Source organism: Onychomys torridus, chromosome 5 (genome assembly GCF_903995425.1).
Source record: "Onychomys torridus chromosome 5, mOncTor1.1, whole genome shotgun sequence".
In the NCBI taxonomy this organism is placed as follows: Eukaryota; Metazoa; Chordata; class Mammalia; order Rodentia; family Cricetidae; genus Onychomys; species Onychomys torridus.
The window spans coordinates 13,147,753-13,166,797 of NC_050447.1; the positions used below are offsets into that span (position 1 = coordinate 13,147,753).

Here is a 19,045-nt window from a genome sequence, read left to right on the forward strand (position 1 = left end):
TGATTTTTGCTTGAGGCAGGGTCTCATTATATAGCCTTGCCTGGCCTGGAATGTGCCATTTAGAGCAGGCTGGCCTCAACTCACAGAGATCTGTGTGCCTAACCTCTCAAGTGCTGGGATTAAAGACATGTATCACCATGACTAACTTTTTATCCAAGTGTTTGAATAATTTTTACTTTGATGGTTACTCATTGACCCTGTCACTTTATTAAAACAACTTAGTTTATATTAATAAAAATATTTGTTTCCTTTAAAGGAAAAAATTTTAAAGAAAAATGATCTCAATCAAGAATCTGTATTCTTCACGAACCTTGTTTTGCTATGCTTGAGCACCTGTAAATCAGGCTATGATGAGAGGATCCTGTGCATGTAAAAGTGTTTCATAATCTACTTATTTGTATCAAGGCTTGCCTGCCCATCCCGAGTGTAAATTAGTCAAACAGGTCTTGTGTGCTCTCAGCTTGAGATTTACTTGAGGCAGGAATGAAAGGCCATCTTCAAGCAAGTATTCTTTAGTAGTGTGAGTCTTAGTGTCAACTATAAGAAATATACCAACAAGATTTCTGTCATCAGACACAGAAATGCAGTTACATTTTAAACCCAGGACACTGACTGACCAAGGTTACTGTGCACTCCACCATCTTTCCCCACCTTTCCTTGCCCTATTAAAACCGACTGAGTGAGTCACCTAGAGGCCGTCGGAGGCTCTGATGCTGCTTGACCAGGAATCATGGCAATATCATTGGCCCAGTGATAAGAAACGACTTTCCTTTGGGAGGGGGACAACTAAAGAGAAAAAAAGGCCAGGCACTGGTGGCGCACACCTTTAATCCCAGTGCTTGGGAGGCAGAGGCAGGTGGATCTCTGTGAGTTCAAGGCCAGCCTGGGCTACAGAGTAAGATCCAGGACATCCAGGGCTACACTGAGAAACCCTGTCTTGAAAAACAAACAAACAAACAAACAAAACAAGATGTGACTTTCCAGCAATCTCTTCCTATGAGTTGGTGCTGTACATTTGCTAGAACTGATTATTTACTATCAGAATTCTCATAAAATCTAGGGAATGGCTTTAATTTGGACTGAATAAAAGACAATCAGATATTCAGGAGTAATTAGGTGGGAAATCAAAAAGTCTAAAACTAAACTTTGATGCCTACTCTGCACCTATGTGCTTTCTTCGCAAATATTCTACTGAGCAGACTATTAGTCTGTTTTCCATGAGGAATGAGACTTTCGTACTTGACTAATGTATGACAAACGCCACAGAGTTGGCCATTTTTACTGGCCTTGAATTCTACTTTCCATTATGCAGCTTGAAATTGAGCTTTGATATTTCTGGTGGTTTGCTTTTTTGTTAATTTATCTTTCATATGACCTATATTAAGCTAAAAATCAAATCATGAAACTGCCTTGAAAACTTATTAACTATTAACAACTATGGGGAAAGACTCCTTAATCTCAGTCAACCTGGCAGTAAATTGTAACTTGTTTTTAATTATTCTTTTAAAAATTAATTTTGTTTTTTGACACATTCATATAGTTGTATAATATATTTTGATTATGCCATCTCATCTTCTCTTATCTCTCCCAATTATTTAATTCTCCATATAATTATGTAAGCCTAAAGGTGAGGAGAAAAAAAATTACTTTTTTAAAAAAAGTTCACAAATCATCAAGCTGAAAAATTAAATGTCAGTATCCTCTTTCAACAGCTGACAGGCCAGCAGGGGTCCTGTTAACATCCCCATTAGAGCAGGCTTATTGCTTTAATTGGCAGTCATGCCTACAGACCTGCAGAACCTGATGCTTAAGCAACCCCTTCCTTCAGTGTTTGGGAGTCTGAGTGCAGCGATGCAGGCAAAGGCTCTGAATGCTCTTCTCTTTATCGCTGCAACCAACCACATGATCACAGTGACCTCATTTCATAAGACTGTGTGCCTTTATGCAAAGCGAGAATTCAAAAATGTTTCAGAGAAATGATTTCTTACCAAATTTTCCCATATCTCAAACTGGAAGGTATTAGAGGCAGACAATGTCGTGAGGAATAAATCTAGAAAGAAAACAAACAGCAATGTAAATTTTTGTAGTCATACTGATGTATATACATTTAAAAGCAGGAGGAAGTGCCATACAGAGAATGGTTATTAATATAATTCTACCAAAACATAAATTGCTTGATTACATTTTAGCAAATTTGATCACATTTTTAAAAATGCAGATGACCCTGAATAGAACAATTAAGGAAAATGTATGTACTCTTCATTGTTAAGAGCACATTTGCTAGGAGACCTCTGAAAACAATCTGTTTTTTCTGGGACAATTATTTTCTTTCTTTTTTGTAGAGATGGGGATAGAACTCCAGTTTATACACGTTAATAAACCACCATCTTTCACCTACAAGCCTGGTCTCAGCTTTTAAAATTTTATTTTATTTTTAAGAAAGTCTCTCTATGTAGCCCTAGCTGTCTTGGAACTCCCTCTGTAGACCAGGCTGGTCTCAAACACATAGAGAGTCACCTGCCTCTGCCTCTTGAGTGCTGGGATTAAAGGCGTGCGCCACCACATCTGGCTCTTAATCTTCTTTTATTTCAAGGTACACTATTTCGATCACAATCAGTTTACATTTTCACCCTTAAAGCTGCCTCTGTCTATCACAGGATGGTCCAGCACCACGTTCAATTTCAGCACCCAAAATCTTAGAGCTCACATTAAGTGGGCAGTAAGTCAAGCTTACTGTTTTGAGTAACAAAAGGATTGTCCTCATAAACTAAACTAATACTACTGGAAGTGACTGCAAAGTGCATGGGTAAAATGTCTTTAGGAAACAATAGGTTGACAGTGAAATCAAACACTTCTTAATGCCAAATTCAGGCAAATGAGCATTTATTTGAGGAATATAATTTTTTTTATAACAGCAATTTTACCTAGTGACTATTAAAGGTCTGAAGCCTAGTAGGTGACTCTTGGAATTTTAAAGTGGTTTCACTCTCATATGCTCTAATATTGCTATTATTCATTATGACTCCAGACCACGAATATTTTAAAGAAATGCTTTTCCCCAACATGATGCTTAGAAAACTAGCAGTCACATTTTATTACTTTGTGTCAAATTTTATACAAGTTTATGAAGGTGGTATATATAATTATTATAGCTTGGTTATAATTAGCTGAACTCAGACTCCTGGCTCTGGGGAGAATAATTTTTATGTCCACACATCAAATGCCTCAGCATTTGCTATAATCAGTCTGAAGACACTCTGCCTCTAGACAGAGAATTATAGCACTTGATGAAGATGACTGATACCTGTATTGTCACAGGCATACTCTGGGTAATATAGTCATGTTCACATTTATCTGGCAACATTTGGGATTTTAGTGATGACAAACCTACCAGCAATCTCCTCTCATTTGGCTACGCATTGTCCACTTAGAACAATTAACCAAATGCAAAGTTGTTTTCATCCCTTTTATTCTGACTGTAGAACACATCTTCCATCTTCCATGGGAAAGCCTCATTATCTGCTTCTCTGCTCCTTCCCTACTTCTCACACAGGGACGAATTCTAACAGAGCGGTTGTCATTGCATTTACTGTACTCTCCCCATCTACTTGCATCTACACATGCATCCCATCTGTACTTGCTCTTTGTGCTGGCTAGTTTTATGTCAACTTGACACAGGTTTTAGGAACCTGAGAGGAGGGAACTGCAATAGGGAAAATGCCTTCTTAAGATTGGGATGTAGCCTGTAGAACATTTTCTTAAACAGTGACTGATGTGGGAGGATCCCAGCCCATTGTGGGTGGTACCATCTTGAGTTTGTGACCTTGGTGCTATAAGGAAGCAGACTGAGCAAGCCATGAAGAGGGAGCCCATAAGTAGCACTGCCCCACGGCCTCTATGTCAGCTTCTGCCCAGTTTCACTCCTGCCTTGGTTTCCTCAGTGGACTGTGACTTAGGATGGATGGGTAAGCCAAACAATCCCTTTCCTCCCCAAGTTGCTTTTGGTCAGGATGTTTCATCACAGCAGTAAAAACCCTGACTACGATACTCTTATACTTCAGAATCACCTTGTAAATGAATTCCTCAAAATTTCTCCCTTTCCTTCCAGATCTTTCCTAGAGGCACAGCATTTTCCCCATTGTTACTCCATGGTGACATTCTGAATTCACATATGTCCTTGGAGTTTCTTGGGTGTGGGAGTCTTGCTTAATTGATTATCTGTGGTTTCTATGTACTTGGAAAGAGTATGTGTTCAAATTATTATTGAGTAATTAAATTGTGATTGGTTTTGATAACTATTCTTGGTTGTAAACTTGAGTATACCTGAAATTAACTAAACCCCAAAATGGATGGGCACACATGTGAATGATTTTTTGCTTAATTAAATCATTTGAAGTGAGAAGATCCAGTTCCGATCCAGATCTTTGAGGTGGTAACACCCACCTCTAACCCTAGCTACACCTTCTGCTTGAAGTCAATGTAAAGGAGATAAAGAAGGAAGCTTCTGCTTTTGCTTCTTCCTCTTCCTCTTCTCCTTCTTCTCCTTCTTCTCCTTCCTTCTTCTCCTTCTTCCTCCTTCTCCTCCTCCTCCTTCTCCCTTCCTCCTCCTCCCCCTCCTCCTTCTTCTTTTCCTGCTTGCTCTTGCTCTCATTAAGAAGTCCATTCCTTCACTGGCATTAGAATCTACTTCTTTGGGATTCTGGCATATACTAAAGACTAGCTGAGACAGCCTTGTGGACAGAGTAACCACTGTATTCTTGGACCTTCTATTCATACACCTCCATTTTTGGACTAGTTGGGCCACAGCTTGTAAGTCATTCTAATAAATCCCATTTTATATATATATATATATATATATATATATATATTTTTTTTTTTCCTATAACTTCTGTTACTCTAGAGAACTCTGACTAATACACTGGTCATGGTGACTACTACTAAGAAGAATGTACATGATAATGCCTTTAAATGATTTGAAAAGGTAGCAATAGCTAGGCAGTGGTGGCACATGCCTTTAATCCCAGCACTTGGGAGGCAGAGGCATGTGGATCTCTGAGTTTGAGGCTAGCCTGGTCTACAGCTCAAGTTCCAGGACAGCCAGGAATGCACAGAGAAATCTTGTCTTGAAAAACAAATCAAAGGGTTGGGGATTTAGCTCAGTGGTAGAGCGCTTGCCTAGCAAGCACAAGGCCCTGGGTTCGCTCCTCAGCTCAAAAAAAAAAAAAAAAGAAAGAAAAGAAAGAAAAGAAAAACAAAACAAAACAACAACCCGCCCCAAACAAACAAACAAACAAAAAGAAAGAATAGAAAGGAAAAGGTAGCAATCAGCATATTAATGTGATTTGGGATTAATAAAGATTATTACTCACAGATCGGAATCACTACAGAGGCATTTGATATAAATCCTGAGATCCTTAAAAGCAGTAAATGTAGAAGAGAGGCACTCATGACTCTTCTACAGGACAACTGGGCACAAATCAGAGTTCTTCAGACTAAATGGCACATGTTGCTAAAACGCTGGGCTTGTTTAGTGGTAAAGGAGCTAGTATCTTCTGGACAAAGATTCAAAGACTCACTGCAGATCTTCAGGGGCCTGGAGCTACTCTGTTAATACACATAGTAGATAGCAGCCAGCAATGTATTACCACTCCTAGTAGACAATTCCTTTTTCCTGCTGGTTGCTGGATGAGTCTTAGCTTAATGATTGCATAAAATGTAAATTATTAACTTCTTGCTTTGTGCATATTTGAAAAATTTAAGAACTATAACATACAATGCTACTATTTTTATAGTTTCACTAGCTGCTTGTTAAAACTGTGTAAAGCACTACAGGTACATAAGGAAGTGTAGTAAAGCTATACTTGAAGTGCCTTGTAGATAGATTTTTAAAAAAATCTCATTTGGTTTTGAATTATGTAAAAAGGTTATAGAAAAAATGTTTACTACTTGGAGAAATAAAATAGAAATGATTAATTATTGATAACTAATTATAAAGAATCAATCATGTTTCAGAGTGAATAAAATAACTATTAGAAAAAAATCTTTAGGATATCAGCTATGAGACAGTGTCTTCTCTGTATGATGGGGAAGCTGCATCCATGAAACTGCAGCAATAACCAGAACAGTAACAACACCAACTGACATGACAAGGTGGCCTCTCACAAGGCCATATCCCTAAATGAAGAACTAAGGCAACTGATGTGTACTCAGAGAGGGAGAATCAGTCTTTTTCAGCAACAAGCCTGATAACCCTGATAGTCAGAAGCACCCCCGTAGTCAGCCCTAAACACATTTCACATGAACAATATTAATTGGACTCAGAAGGTTGTATCCCTCCCTCCCTCCCTTCCTCCCTCCCTCCCTCTCTCTCTCTCTCTGTATACACACACACACACACACACACACACGCACACGCACGCACGCACGCACACACACACACACACACGTATGTGTCTGTGTGTATATGTGCACACATAAATATTAGAATCAGTCTTCTATTAGATAGGTCATAGGTCAACCCTGTAGTCAGCCCTAAACAACACCAGAGGGATTCAAAAGGTTGTATTCATATATACATACATATATACATACAAATAAATATTAGGTCATGCATTTGATAGATAGTGAAAGAGACATGAGAAAGGTTGGAAAGGGAAGAGGAAGGGGTGGAAATGATATAAATTTAGTTCTTATGTATGAAATTCTAAAATATAAATAAAACAACATTAGAGACCTATACGATGGCTCAGTGGCTAAAGATGATTGCCATTAAGACTGATAACCTGAGTTTGATTTGTAGGTCACACATGGTAGAAGCAGCTAACTGACTAGTAAATTGTTCTTTGCCCTCCACAGGGGTGTACCCCCAACCCCACTTCATCACACATACAATAAATAAATGTAAGAAAAAAGAAAAAAGTTTAGTCAACAAAGCAACAAAGCCTCTCTCTCTCTCTGATGGGTAAGAGTAAGTTACACAATAGAATGAAAGAAAATACACCCAAGATAATGCTAATGGATGCTCCCAGATCACCTCTCAGGAGTGAAGGATTTACCTGAGGAGCTGTGGGTAGTTCTGCTCCTAGACAGCCCTAAGTAGTCAGTATTTGGAAGAGGTTTTGAGAAACCCACATTCAATAACCTGTCAATTCACTGGCAAGAGCATGGATCCACAAAGAATTCAGGGTAACCCTGTGTGGTCACTGCCTCCATGTTCACAGCTTGCATGTAGTTATAGTCAGTTGAAATTTTAAGTGACGTTGGATCAAAATACAACTCTGGTTCCTTTTCTTCTCATCCATTAATAGAATATTTCCTAAAATGAAACTTCCTATGTAGGAGCTTCTCAGAGTCTGTTTCCCAGGGAACCAAACCAATAGCAATTGCTACCCAAAGTGACTGAATGTAGAGTTGGACCACCTAATGTGATGAACAGCACAGTTAGACCAGCAAAGGTATCTCTCCCTGTCTTGAGATAGTATTTTGGACAATGCATTCGACAGCTATGGCCATACCAATTGACAATGTGACAAAAAGGTCATGATGGTTAATCATGGTTGGTTAGAAATGAAATACTAAGTGTGGATGATTCCATCATGGCTGAATCGAGGCGGTTAGTGGTCAGCTCTTCCAGCAGAGCTCCAACAACGGAACAGCAGCATTTCAAGGTGAGTGGCTGAAGGAAGACATGAGTTCTCAACGAGGGAGACTCAGAAACTATGGTAAGACCCAGAAATCTGGGCTGGCAACATAGAAAGAGGAACAAGGTACTGGAAATTTCCATTCAGGCTCTCTGTCTGGGAAGACTCACTAATAGTGGAAAGGGTAAATGAGACAGCCTAGCAGATACTATTTATTGGTGAGGAGGCCATCAATTTTAGCTTCAGGAGAACCATGGAGCTCTCCCAGTTAGAGGACTTGCCTAGAGTTGGCACAGTAACTTTGCTTTAAACAAAGAACTTGGATTGTTTCCAGTGCCCAGGTCAACACTGTTGCAGCATGGTCCCATCTTGAAAACCAAACCATTGTTAGAATTAATATTACCCTAGAGGACAGACATTACACACACACACACACACACACACACACACACACACACACACACACACACACGTATCCCCCACATCTTTGGAAGCCCAAACACATAGCAAACTACTTGTACAAAAAAGGCTGTAAACTCACAAACCCAATTAGATTCAGCAGTGCAATTATGACCCTAGTATCCAAGCTTATGCAATGTCTTACATTATGGAAAACATGTTGTTTAGCATAACAGGGGTCAATGACCCAGCTCTGAAAACCAAGGAACCTGGCTCTGTCCTCTTATTACTTGCTGTTGTTATATGCTACCATTAGACTTAATAACACAGCAGTCTCTAACCCCAACTTCCTCTATGCCTGGCCATAATATGTTGTCCCTGTGTAGTTCACTCTTAAGAATGAACCTCCTGTGTTGTGTGGCTCCTGTAATTGATGCTGGCTACTATCATGCTGTGTTATCAGGAAAACCGAGGATGTGTGTCTCACTGGTCCTTGCTTCCAGATGGTTCTATCATGGGCCATATAGCAGCACCACTCCTAGAACTACCAAAAGACCCACACTGTCAATGGAGTTTGTTCAAGCAGGGCTTAAGGACTCATCTATTAAGGATAACAATACCAGAGACACTAGTGACTGCTAGAAGCCCTTGTATTGGCAGTGTTCAGCCCTGGATTCTGGGGACATACCTCACACTTTCAACAGCCCTGGAATCGCCGCACAGAGGGTCCATTCCACTGTTGTGTGCTCTATTTCTCTCTCTGCTACTAAAGTGCTTCCAACCTCATTTGTCCAAGCTATCTTCCTTGACTCAAACCATCGATCACTGCTCAAAAAGACTCTACCACAGTGCCCAACTGGAAACCAAGTCTAACAAATCAACCCCAAAGATAACTAAGAAATCAACAGCAAACTCATTCTCAGAAGAATGTGGTCTACCATCAAAGAGATTTTATAAAAATTGGTAAGAACTAATTTCTATAGATGGGCAAATTATCAATGAAGTAAAACAGCAATTATTAAAACACAAGGCAACACGATGCTTCAAAAAAAAAAAAAAAAAAGGGCATGATAAAGACTTTGAAGTGATGATTCCAAGGAAATCCAACTAGTTTACAAGAGAATACAGACAAGTAATTCTATCAAATTAGGAAAGAAAATGTGAAACAAATGAGGAATTGGGAAAAATATTACAAACTATTACAAGGAAATCTTGAAACTGAAGAAACAGTTAAACAAAAGCATGGCTGGAGTCTCAATGGCAAACAAGATAAGGCAGAACTTCTGAACAGAAAGTCACATCTCACAAGATGTCTGCATCCTGGGATGTCACCAGATCACAGACTGGAGGGGCCTGTTGTGTTTCCCTTCACACCAGAGGACCAGAGGAAAAAATAACAGTCCATTTCATTAGACTGTTTGGGGCTGGGCATTGGCCACAGTGGCAGAGTCAGAGTTCAGAGAGAAGTAAACAACTTTATTAGGGGTTAATAAAGCACATAGAACAACAGTCAGCAAATACAGACACTGCCAAGGCTAATATAGCTGAAAATGTTACATGGACATACACTAAAGCAAACATCTGGAATGGAAGCTAATACAACCTGATACCTTAGGTGATATTACAAAGAGAAAGGTTTTTACTTTGAAAGTTATCCCATAAAATTGGTAGAGGTAAATGATCCTCAAATGCACACAAACAATACTAACAAACAAACAAACAAACAAATAAGCCCAACAAACCAACTAGGTAATGTGCCATCTCTAAAGAAACATGATAACCACAAAGAAAAGATCGGCCAATTTCTCAAGAATTAAAATATATAAGAAAAGAGAGCCAGCAAGATGTGGCTAAAAAAAGTTATAAGCCTGATGACCAGATTTGGATCCCCAAGACCCAGATGATAGATGGAGAGAACTGACTTCCCCAAATTGTCCTTCGACTTCCACAGGTGCACTGAAGCATGTGTGTGAGTGCAAACACACACACACAGACACACACACACACACACAGACACACAGACACACACACACACACACACACACACATAAATATAATAAAAAGTTATACATTCTTTAAAGAATGTGAAAACAGTAAAATACAAGAGAATACAGTCAGTCAATTCAGAGAAACTGGTAAGACAGGCTGTGATGTGAATGAGAAATCCAGCAAGGGGAATTAGAATGAATCAGAAAATTTGTAGTTAAGGAGTCAATAGACTAAAAAAACCAAACCAAACCAACAACAACAAACCTCCAAAACAATGCACTGCCTGAGCAGAAAAACTATCAGACAAAAGTAAGATTACTGAGCATGGAGACCAGACAGATTGAAGAAGAATTATTTAAAAAGCATCTTTGACACTTATGGGAGATCACGAACCAAAGAAGCATGTGTATTTCAGTTGCCTATGAAGCAAAAGGAGAAGGAAAGGAAAGAAGGGGTATAGAGAAGTTAATTAACTTATTTTTGAAAATTTTATAAATCTTGATCTTCAGGAAAAGGACATTTATAGGACTCAAATATATAAATAATAACAACAACAATAATAATAGCAGCCCTCTCAGAGGCATATCATAGTCAAAACTGTCAAAAATCTAAGACAAAGACAGAAATCTAAATATAAAACAATTATTTATAAGGGATTCTCTTTACACTAACAGCAGATTTACTTTGCATAAATGTTACAGGCCAGGAGAGAATGGAATGATATGTTCAAAGTCCTTAAAGAAAGAAAAAAATACCACTGTAGTATAGTATACACACCAAAATTTTCCTTCAGATAACAAGGAAAAGTAGATTTTTCTTAAGACAAGAAAAAACCAAGAGAACCTGAGCCTGAAGAGATTTGTTAAGAGCATGTGTTGTTTTGCAGAGAACCTGGGTTCAATTCTTAGCACCAGATGGCTGACAACCATTTGTAACTCCAATTCTAGGTGAAGGCACATATATGGTACATGAAAAATGCAGGTAAACACCCATACATATAAAATAAAAAATAGAAAAAGACAAAACAACTTACCACTACCATAACAGCTCTATAAGAAATACTTAAGAAACTCCTATAGTAGAAGCAGAAGATTGAACTACCACCATGAAGTTATGCAGACATGCAAGTATCACCAGCAAGGCAGATATACACAGAAAAAGAAATAATCAAATCCCATCAATAGAAAAACAACCAAGTGAAAAGGATGAACAAGAAAGGAACAAAAGATCTCCAGAACATTCAGAAAATATCCCAAAAGGATGCCAAGGGCATATCTTTATTTAGCAGCAAGGAATTTAAATATAAATGCATTGAATTTCCTAGTTAAAAGGTACAGACTTCCTGAAAGGGTAAAAATCAGAACCAATGAATGATACTCTGATTGCAAGAAGCTGACTTCATTTGAAGGACATACAGAAAACGAAAATGAAGGGGTGAGAGAAGGTGTAAATTCAAAATGGAAAACAAAACAGAGCGGCAGGTATACATAAATACAATGGACTTTAGGTGACAAATTGTAAAAAGACACAGAAGGCCACTGTACAATGATTAAGAGATTATCAGGAAGAGGTAAACTGCAAACTGATATGCTCCTAACACTGTCTTACTCAGTTATATACAGCAAAGATTAGATCTAAAGGGAGAAACTCATATATAGCTACAAGGGAGGATGAACAGCCAAAACAACCAATAACCATGAGTAACAGGAACAAAGCTGAGGCATCACAATCCCAGTTTCAAGACAAACTACCAGAGAGCATGGTACTGACAATATCATACACAAAACAGTGGGAGAAAATGGAAATTCCATCAGAGACCCACAGATTACCAACAATGGCATCAAAACAGTTAAATGGAGGAAGTATAGCCTCTTCAACAAATGTGGGGATACAGGTTACTGACTTAAAATGCTTCAAAAATGAAAATATAAGATCTGAAACTACACAGCTATAATGCCAGAAGGGAAACGGGGCAAATAGTTACAGGTGATGTTTTTGGATATGACCCAAAGGTATAAAAATTAAAAGCAAAAATAAACAAATAGCAAAGGAAACATTAAGATCAAAGAACAAAATACTGGCTGTACATCTGGGTATAGAAAAGGCACAAAAACGCAACATTAAGCAAATAGTACAACTTAAAAATAGGCAAATGATCTGGAATACATTCTCAAAAGAAACAAGTGTACATGACCAGTAAATATAAGAAATAATGCTCGATGTCATCAGTCATCAGAGAACTACAAATCAAAAGCACAATGAGATATCTCTCCACAGTTAGAATAACTATTATCAGAAAGAACAAAAATGTTGGGAGAACAGGCAGAAAACAGGAAATTTTTCTGTATTGTTTTGGAGTGTGAATCATAGCTATTATGGAGAACAGTGTGGAAGGGCCGCAAAAAAAAAATCACAAGAAAGAAAAAAAGAAAAGAGAGAGAGAGAGAGAGAGAGAGAGAGAGAGAGAGAGAGAGAGAGAGAGAGAAAAGAATATTGTATATTATTCAAGTCTCCAATTCTGGGAATATAACCAAAAGCATTGAAACCAATATATAGGAGACATCTGCACTCATAGCAGTGGTACTCACAACAGCCAACAACGGATGATTGCTTTGGTGGTAGATAAGCACGTAAAAATATATTTGATAGTGAAAGTGTAAAACACAACATGAAACAGAATAGTTGTTCTAACTGCACTAAAGTTCACTGACACATATAGACTTTGGCTCTAGTTAATCTCACCATGTAACTTTTTTTTTTATCTGCAAGTTCTTCACTAAAAAATTTTAACCATTAAAAATAAAGTAAAATCAATTTCAATTGAAAGTCACACATTTTAATCAAGAAGATAAATGCTCTACAGTTTATGAGTAGAGGGCTAGAGAGATGGCTTGGAGTATAAAGCCTGTGGTCAAGCCTGAGTACCTCAGTTCAACTCCTGGGACTGATGGTGGGAAGAGAGAACTGACTCCTTCTAGTCATCTTGTGGTCTCCACACACATGCTGTGATTCTCAAGTACCACCCCACCCCAGCCCAGCCCAATAATAAGAAATATTTAAAAGATTTATGAATAGAGGCTGTTGGTCTCTGTAACAATTGTTAGATCAGAATAAACTACAAAACACAACAGATTTATTAAGGATAGCCACTTATTTTTGTAAATCCACAGAAAGCATAGTTAAATACAAAATAAGTTTTTGTTGTTGCAATTTATTGTTTTTATGAGACATGGTTTCATGCAGCACATTTTGGCTTTGAACCCAAAATGTAGCTAAGGATGAGCCAGCAGATCTCTAGCTAGTTTAGTCCAAAAATTCCTCTTATTTTCTTATCTGTTCACAGTTCCCTGTGTACACACTACTAAGGAACTTTCTACAGGACAGAATGACAGTGATGTTAAGGGAACATAGTATTTCACAGTTTAGACAGCATGTGTGCTGAACTTAAAGTAGTATGATAAAATATCTGCAATGTGATCAGTCCTGGGGACTTGGAGAAGGTCATACAAAGTGAGAGCCATCCTGAGGCTCCTCTCCAGCTGAGAAATGGTGCATTTACAGTAAGTGATCTTCTCTTTTCTTTCTTTTTTGCACATCATATCCACTAATCTATCCAACATCTTCAAGAACCTTCCATATGCTTAGCACTCAAACAGGTATCACAGAGACACTAATGAAGAATGTCTCGTGTTTGAGGAACTCCTGGTCCTTAGAGACAGATGTACAAACTGGTAAATATGTAGCACTGGCTGTGCCAGAATTTAACAGATCCTATTCAAATAGGCACACTATCTGCTTGGATAAATTTGGGGAAAGCATCAAGAAGTGACATGTATGCTGGGCAGAAATAATATCCTTCTGCACTTGTACATGTGCACATGTATGTGAGTGCTCACATGCATGGATGCATTTGGGGGTCAGAGGTTGAAGTATGAATGCATTCTTTGACAATTTCATAGATGCACAAGTGAATATTGGTGTTTTCACCCCCCACATAGCTTCTCATTTCCTTCCCTTTAATGTTGAAACTTCTTTTCAATGAGCACCTCTTTGTTTTACACTGGTGTCTTCCTCTAGCCTTCCTAACTTAGCTTTGGGACTGCTACAAGCTGCAGAACTATGAAGTAGGAATTCAGTGATTATGATAGAGCTATTACCTGGAAGAGTCAAGGACTTTTCCAGAGGAAGCCAGACTCAAGGAAGTATGGGTGCTATTGGCTTTTGAATACATCAGCTGTCTCCTGCACTGAATTTCATGTGTGCTAGTATAGCTTTCCCATTTGATTCTTCTAACAGTGTGATTGATAATTCTTTAGGCACAACAATCACACAGGCAAGACTTCCTTCTTCTAGGTGTTTGTTTCACCTTTTTTAACATTAGAATCAGATGTCTGCCTTCTGTAATCATCTCCTTTTAGCAAGTATCCAAGGCCAGGGCCATCTCTAGACAAAAGCATTTTATTTGAGATACCTTTCAAACATCCAAGGACAGACAGCAGACAAAATAAGCATTCCAGACCACCTGCTAGTGTCCTGAATTGAGGTAAATATCCATATGGAGACAACAGCCAAGGTTAAGCAGATGTTAGGTACACAGCTTTGTTTCTCTTGCAAGTTAAGCTTAGACCCTTCTTTTTTCCATAGCCCAAGTGGTATTCTTTAGACTTCCCCTCTAACAATTAACTCAGAACAAAAGGGCCTTTTCATACCAGGTACATCAAATGTGATACAGGCTGCCTAGCTACCCCTGCCATGCCAGAAAACAGCACAGCTGAATTAAACTGACACAGATAAGGCTCCAAAGGAAAGAAAAGGCAGTTTTATTTTACTCATGAATTATTAGTGACACATAACTCCTAACATTTAACCTAACCACTTCTAGGAATGTAGTTTGAGCACACAAATTCCCTTTTTCTGATTTGACCCCACCTCTTTTAACCATTCCCCTTTTGGGTTTTAATGAAGCTGACAATCACTGTTCCTGGTATGAACCCTTTCAGCTCCTTTTAAGGACCCTGAAAACCTCACATTGCCAGACTGCTTGTAAGTGCACATAAACCAGTACTCCCACTACATGGGTGAATTTTGACTTAGAAGAATAAAGTGAATGGACTTAAAGAGCTTGGTGTACTTAAATTCATTCAGTATCCCTCAGATTAATTTTCACCACTGGTCGTGTCTCTTTGGGAACCCTGGGAAAAGGCTACTTAGGGGCTGGACCCCAATAGTCTTTGGTATGAGACAAGGTCTCTCACTGAATCCAGAGCTCACCATTTCAGCAAGGATGGTTGGCTACAAGGCTAGATGGGATTTTGCTTATCCTGGAGTGGCCACGAACACATGTATAGTGATATTTTATTTGTATTGAAATGTGATTTTATTTGTATGTCAATAAAGTTGCCTTGAGGTCAGAGCAAGCCAGAGCAGAAGCCGAGCAGTAGTGGGGCACGCCCTTAATCCCAGCACTTGGGAGGCAGAGCTAGGCGGATCTCTGTGTGTTCAAGGACATAGCCAGCATAGCAGACACACGCCTTTAATTTCAATACCAACCATAGAAGACCTGGAGGTCTGTACAAACAGGCAGTGATGAGGAGGTCATGTGGCTGGGTTACAACCAATGAGGGAGGAGAACAGAAAGTCTTTAAATAGACAGGACGCACAGAAGTAGGTCTCTTGCGGAGAGGAGGAACCGCAGAAGCAGTGAAGGGTAAGGTTTTCTGCTTTGGCTCTGACCTCGTGGTTTTTAACTCTGCAACTGGCTCTGTGTTTCTTATTTAACAAGCAGGATACATCTACAATTGGCGCCCAACGTGGCAAGAATTCATTAAAAAACCGCTTGCCTTGGCAGTGGGTCCGGCTTCCCGCCTGGGTGGGCCTGCCTCCCTAGCTCCGGCTTAGCCCTGGTCTAACCCAGGCCTAGCTCAGCTTAGGACTCAGGCGCCGCAGCTGGAGTTACTTGCTTAAAAAGCCGATGCTACAAACAACTCAGGCCTGCGGGAGCTACCGCTAATTGCAGTAGCTACACGCAACTGCAGATAGGCTGCTTTGGCTGAAACGCCAGCGCACGTGGTCGGTCGGAGCTTAAGGAAGCCAGAGCCCAGGCTCGACTCGGCTCAGACCGGAACATTGAAGCGGCTGGATTCAAGATTTTAGCCAGAACGTGGCTACGCTTTCTCTCTTTCTCTCTTTCTCTCTCTCTCTCTGTATTCCCACCTCGGACGCTAGGTAGCTGTTTGGAAATTCCCTCAGATTTCTACTGTTCTGCGCAGAATTGGTAAGTCATTTATATCAGATATTTTAAAGGAAACTATTTAAAAGAGATTTTTTTCCACATTAAAAAAAAATGGGTTTTATGTGTACATTGGAAGAAAATTGGGCTTTGTTTGAAATTTTAGGCAGTATGGTAATGGAACAACTATATGAGAAGATTAATGTTGATCGAATTATGTACATTATTATTCTTCTTATCCTTATTTTACAATTTAAAAAGACAGTCAATTTAAGTGCCAGGATAGAAATTTTAGAAAAACGTTTTAAACCTGTTAAAATGAATTATAGAGAAATTCAGATTCAGACAGAAGAAATTAACAGTGAAGTTGTTTCAGGATTGGATTATAAGGTTACAGAAAGAAAGCCTGTTTTCACACAATCACCCTTAATTTATCCGGTAACCATACAACAGCAGCCTGGTCAAATGACTACACAAAATATTTGGACTCCAGTTGAAATGTTAGACTTACGAAGGTTTAAGGAGGCAATAGTATCTTATGGCATGCATTCTCCATATGTAAAACAAATGTTAAACTCCTGGTCGACTTATAATAGAATTATACCACAGGACTGGCGGGAGCTGGCACAGGCGGTTCTAGAACCCGGACAGCAGCTCCAGTGGCAAATGTGGTTCAAACAGGAAGCTAAAACCATAGCAAAACAATGTAGTGATAGAGGTATACAAATCTTCCAGGATCAGCTTGTTGGAGAAGGCCAATATGCTGCAGTACAAACACAATGTTTATATGATATGCAAACTCTAATTCTATGTCGAATGGCAGCCATGAATGCATGGGACAGAGTTGAGGAACCAGGGAAGAAAACTGAGTCATTTACAAAGGTTATACAGGGCCCAAAAGAATCTTTCACAGATTTCTTACAAAGACTGACTTCAGCAGTAAAGAGAATGGTCCCAAATTCAGAAGCTAGCCAGATAATAATTGAATCTTTGGCTTTTGAGAATGCACATGAAGCATGCAAGAGAATAATCAGGCCGTTAAAGGCAAGATCTGCACCCTTGGAAGATTGGATTAGAGACACGGTTAATGTTGAGGCTCATGATCATGATAATATGTGGGTAGGAGAAGCAATTTCAAGAGGTTTGAGGAATGTTAGATGTTTTGGATGTGGAAAGCAAGGACATTTGAAAAGGGACTGTAAACAGGGCACTTCTAGAAACAATGTTTCTTCAAGGAACAATGGCAACAGAATGCCCCTTTCCTCAGGAGTATGTAGAAGGTGTGGTAAGGGAAGACATTGGACCAATGAATGTAGATCAACAAGGGACAGACAAGGTAATACTTTGCCTCAGTCTTTGGGAAACTCCCAGAGGGGCCTCAGGCAGGCCCCTACAGTGAATTCAGTTCAGACTTTTCCTGCAATTGTAGAGGAGACCCCTACTCAGAGCAGTTAAATGACCAAATGCTAATAGCCTGGCCCCAATTCCAGCGCTTGAGCTCGCTCGCTCTCTGTCTCTGTCTGTCTCTGTCTCTCTCTCCCTCTCTGCCTCTCTCCCTCTCCCTCTCCCAGGTATTACCACATAACAAGCACTGACCTCAGGATCCCATCATTAGGGCCCAGACCTTCTCTTACCACCAAGCTTTCCACACTATGATGCCATATATTCTCAGCTGTGAGCCAAAAATCTTTCCTTTCTTAAATTGCTGTAGTTAGGTATTAGGGCACAGTAACTAGAAAAGTAACTGATGTAGTTGTACAGTTATATTTTTGAAAAGGACCAGGGGTATGTATGTCTTTACATTTGGGGCTAGCGTCATAGTGGTAGGACATATGCCTAGCATGTATGAGGCCCTAGGTGTGATTCCCAAAACCACCAAAAAGGGAAAGAGAAAGTACTGCTTTGCTCTTTTTCTTTTTTAAATTGTGTGTGTGTGTGTGTGTGTGTGTGTGTGTGTGTGTGTGTGTGTGTGCGCTTCTATGTGCAGGTATGTACATGCCATGGTGCATTTGTGGAGATCAGACAATAGGCTCAAGTACTCTGTCTCTCTTCCACTTTCTTTGAGCCACAGGCTTCAGGGATTTTCCCATCTTAACATAGAAACACTGTTCCTGGCTTTTCACGGGATCTGAAGATTTGAACTCGATATCACACTTGCATGGCAAACGCTTTATCCACTGTGCCATCTCCTTTCTATTATCTATCTTTTCTAATTATATAGCTATATTACTGTGTTTTCAAGTGGGTTTGAATCCAAAGTTACTTATTTTGTTCTGAACAAGTTTCATTAGTATTTGTTTTTTGTTCTGAAACTGAGTCTCACAATGTAGCTAGCCCAGGCTGGCTTGGAACTTTCAGCAAAGCTCCAGCCTCTGCCTCCCAAGTTTTGGGGTTTCAGATGTAAGCCACCACACCAGGCTTCATTGGTATTTCATAAAAGGTAAGTGAGCTTTTGATAAACTCTATGAGTTTTTGATTACCCAGAAATGAATGCCCTTTTTTGAAAATTAGATATTTTAATCATTGTTACCATCCTGCAAAAGAATTATTGATACATGCTCTTTCAATCTTTGGTCCAGAAGTTGAAAGTATATGCCATAAGGGCCTGAAACAGTTCATAAGTCAACTAATTAAACACTCTTTGCTTAGCATGATGGACTTTCCTATCTGGTCAGAAACATTTGATAGGGCAGCCTTAGAGGGCTTGTATATGGTTTGGAGGTGAGGCCTAGGTTGTAGGAGACCCCCTCCCACTTTTACCCCAGGGCACTCTTGAAGGGGGAGAAAG

The 19,045-nt window shown here is 39.4% G+C and overlaps 1 protein-coding gene across 1 annotated transcript in view; it reads right to left on the reverse strand.

The window, feature by feature from the left end:
* Itfg1 (integrin alpha FG-GAP repeat containing 1) overlaps positions 1–19,045 on the reverse strand; it is a 152,786-nt gene that overhangs the window by 76,205 nt on the left and 57,536 nt on the right. The window contains exon 7 of the mRNA XM_036186693.1: positions 1,989–2,050. Within this exon, the coding sequence (XP_036042586.1) occupies positions 1,989–2,050 (62 nt within the window). The remainder of the gene's footprint in view (positions 1–1,988; positions 2,051–19,045) is intronic.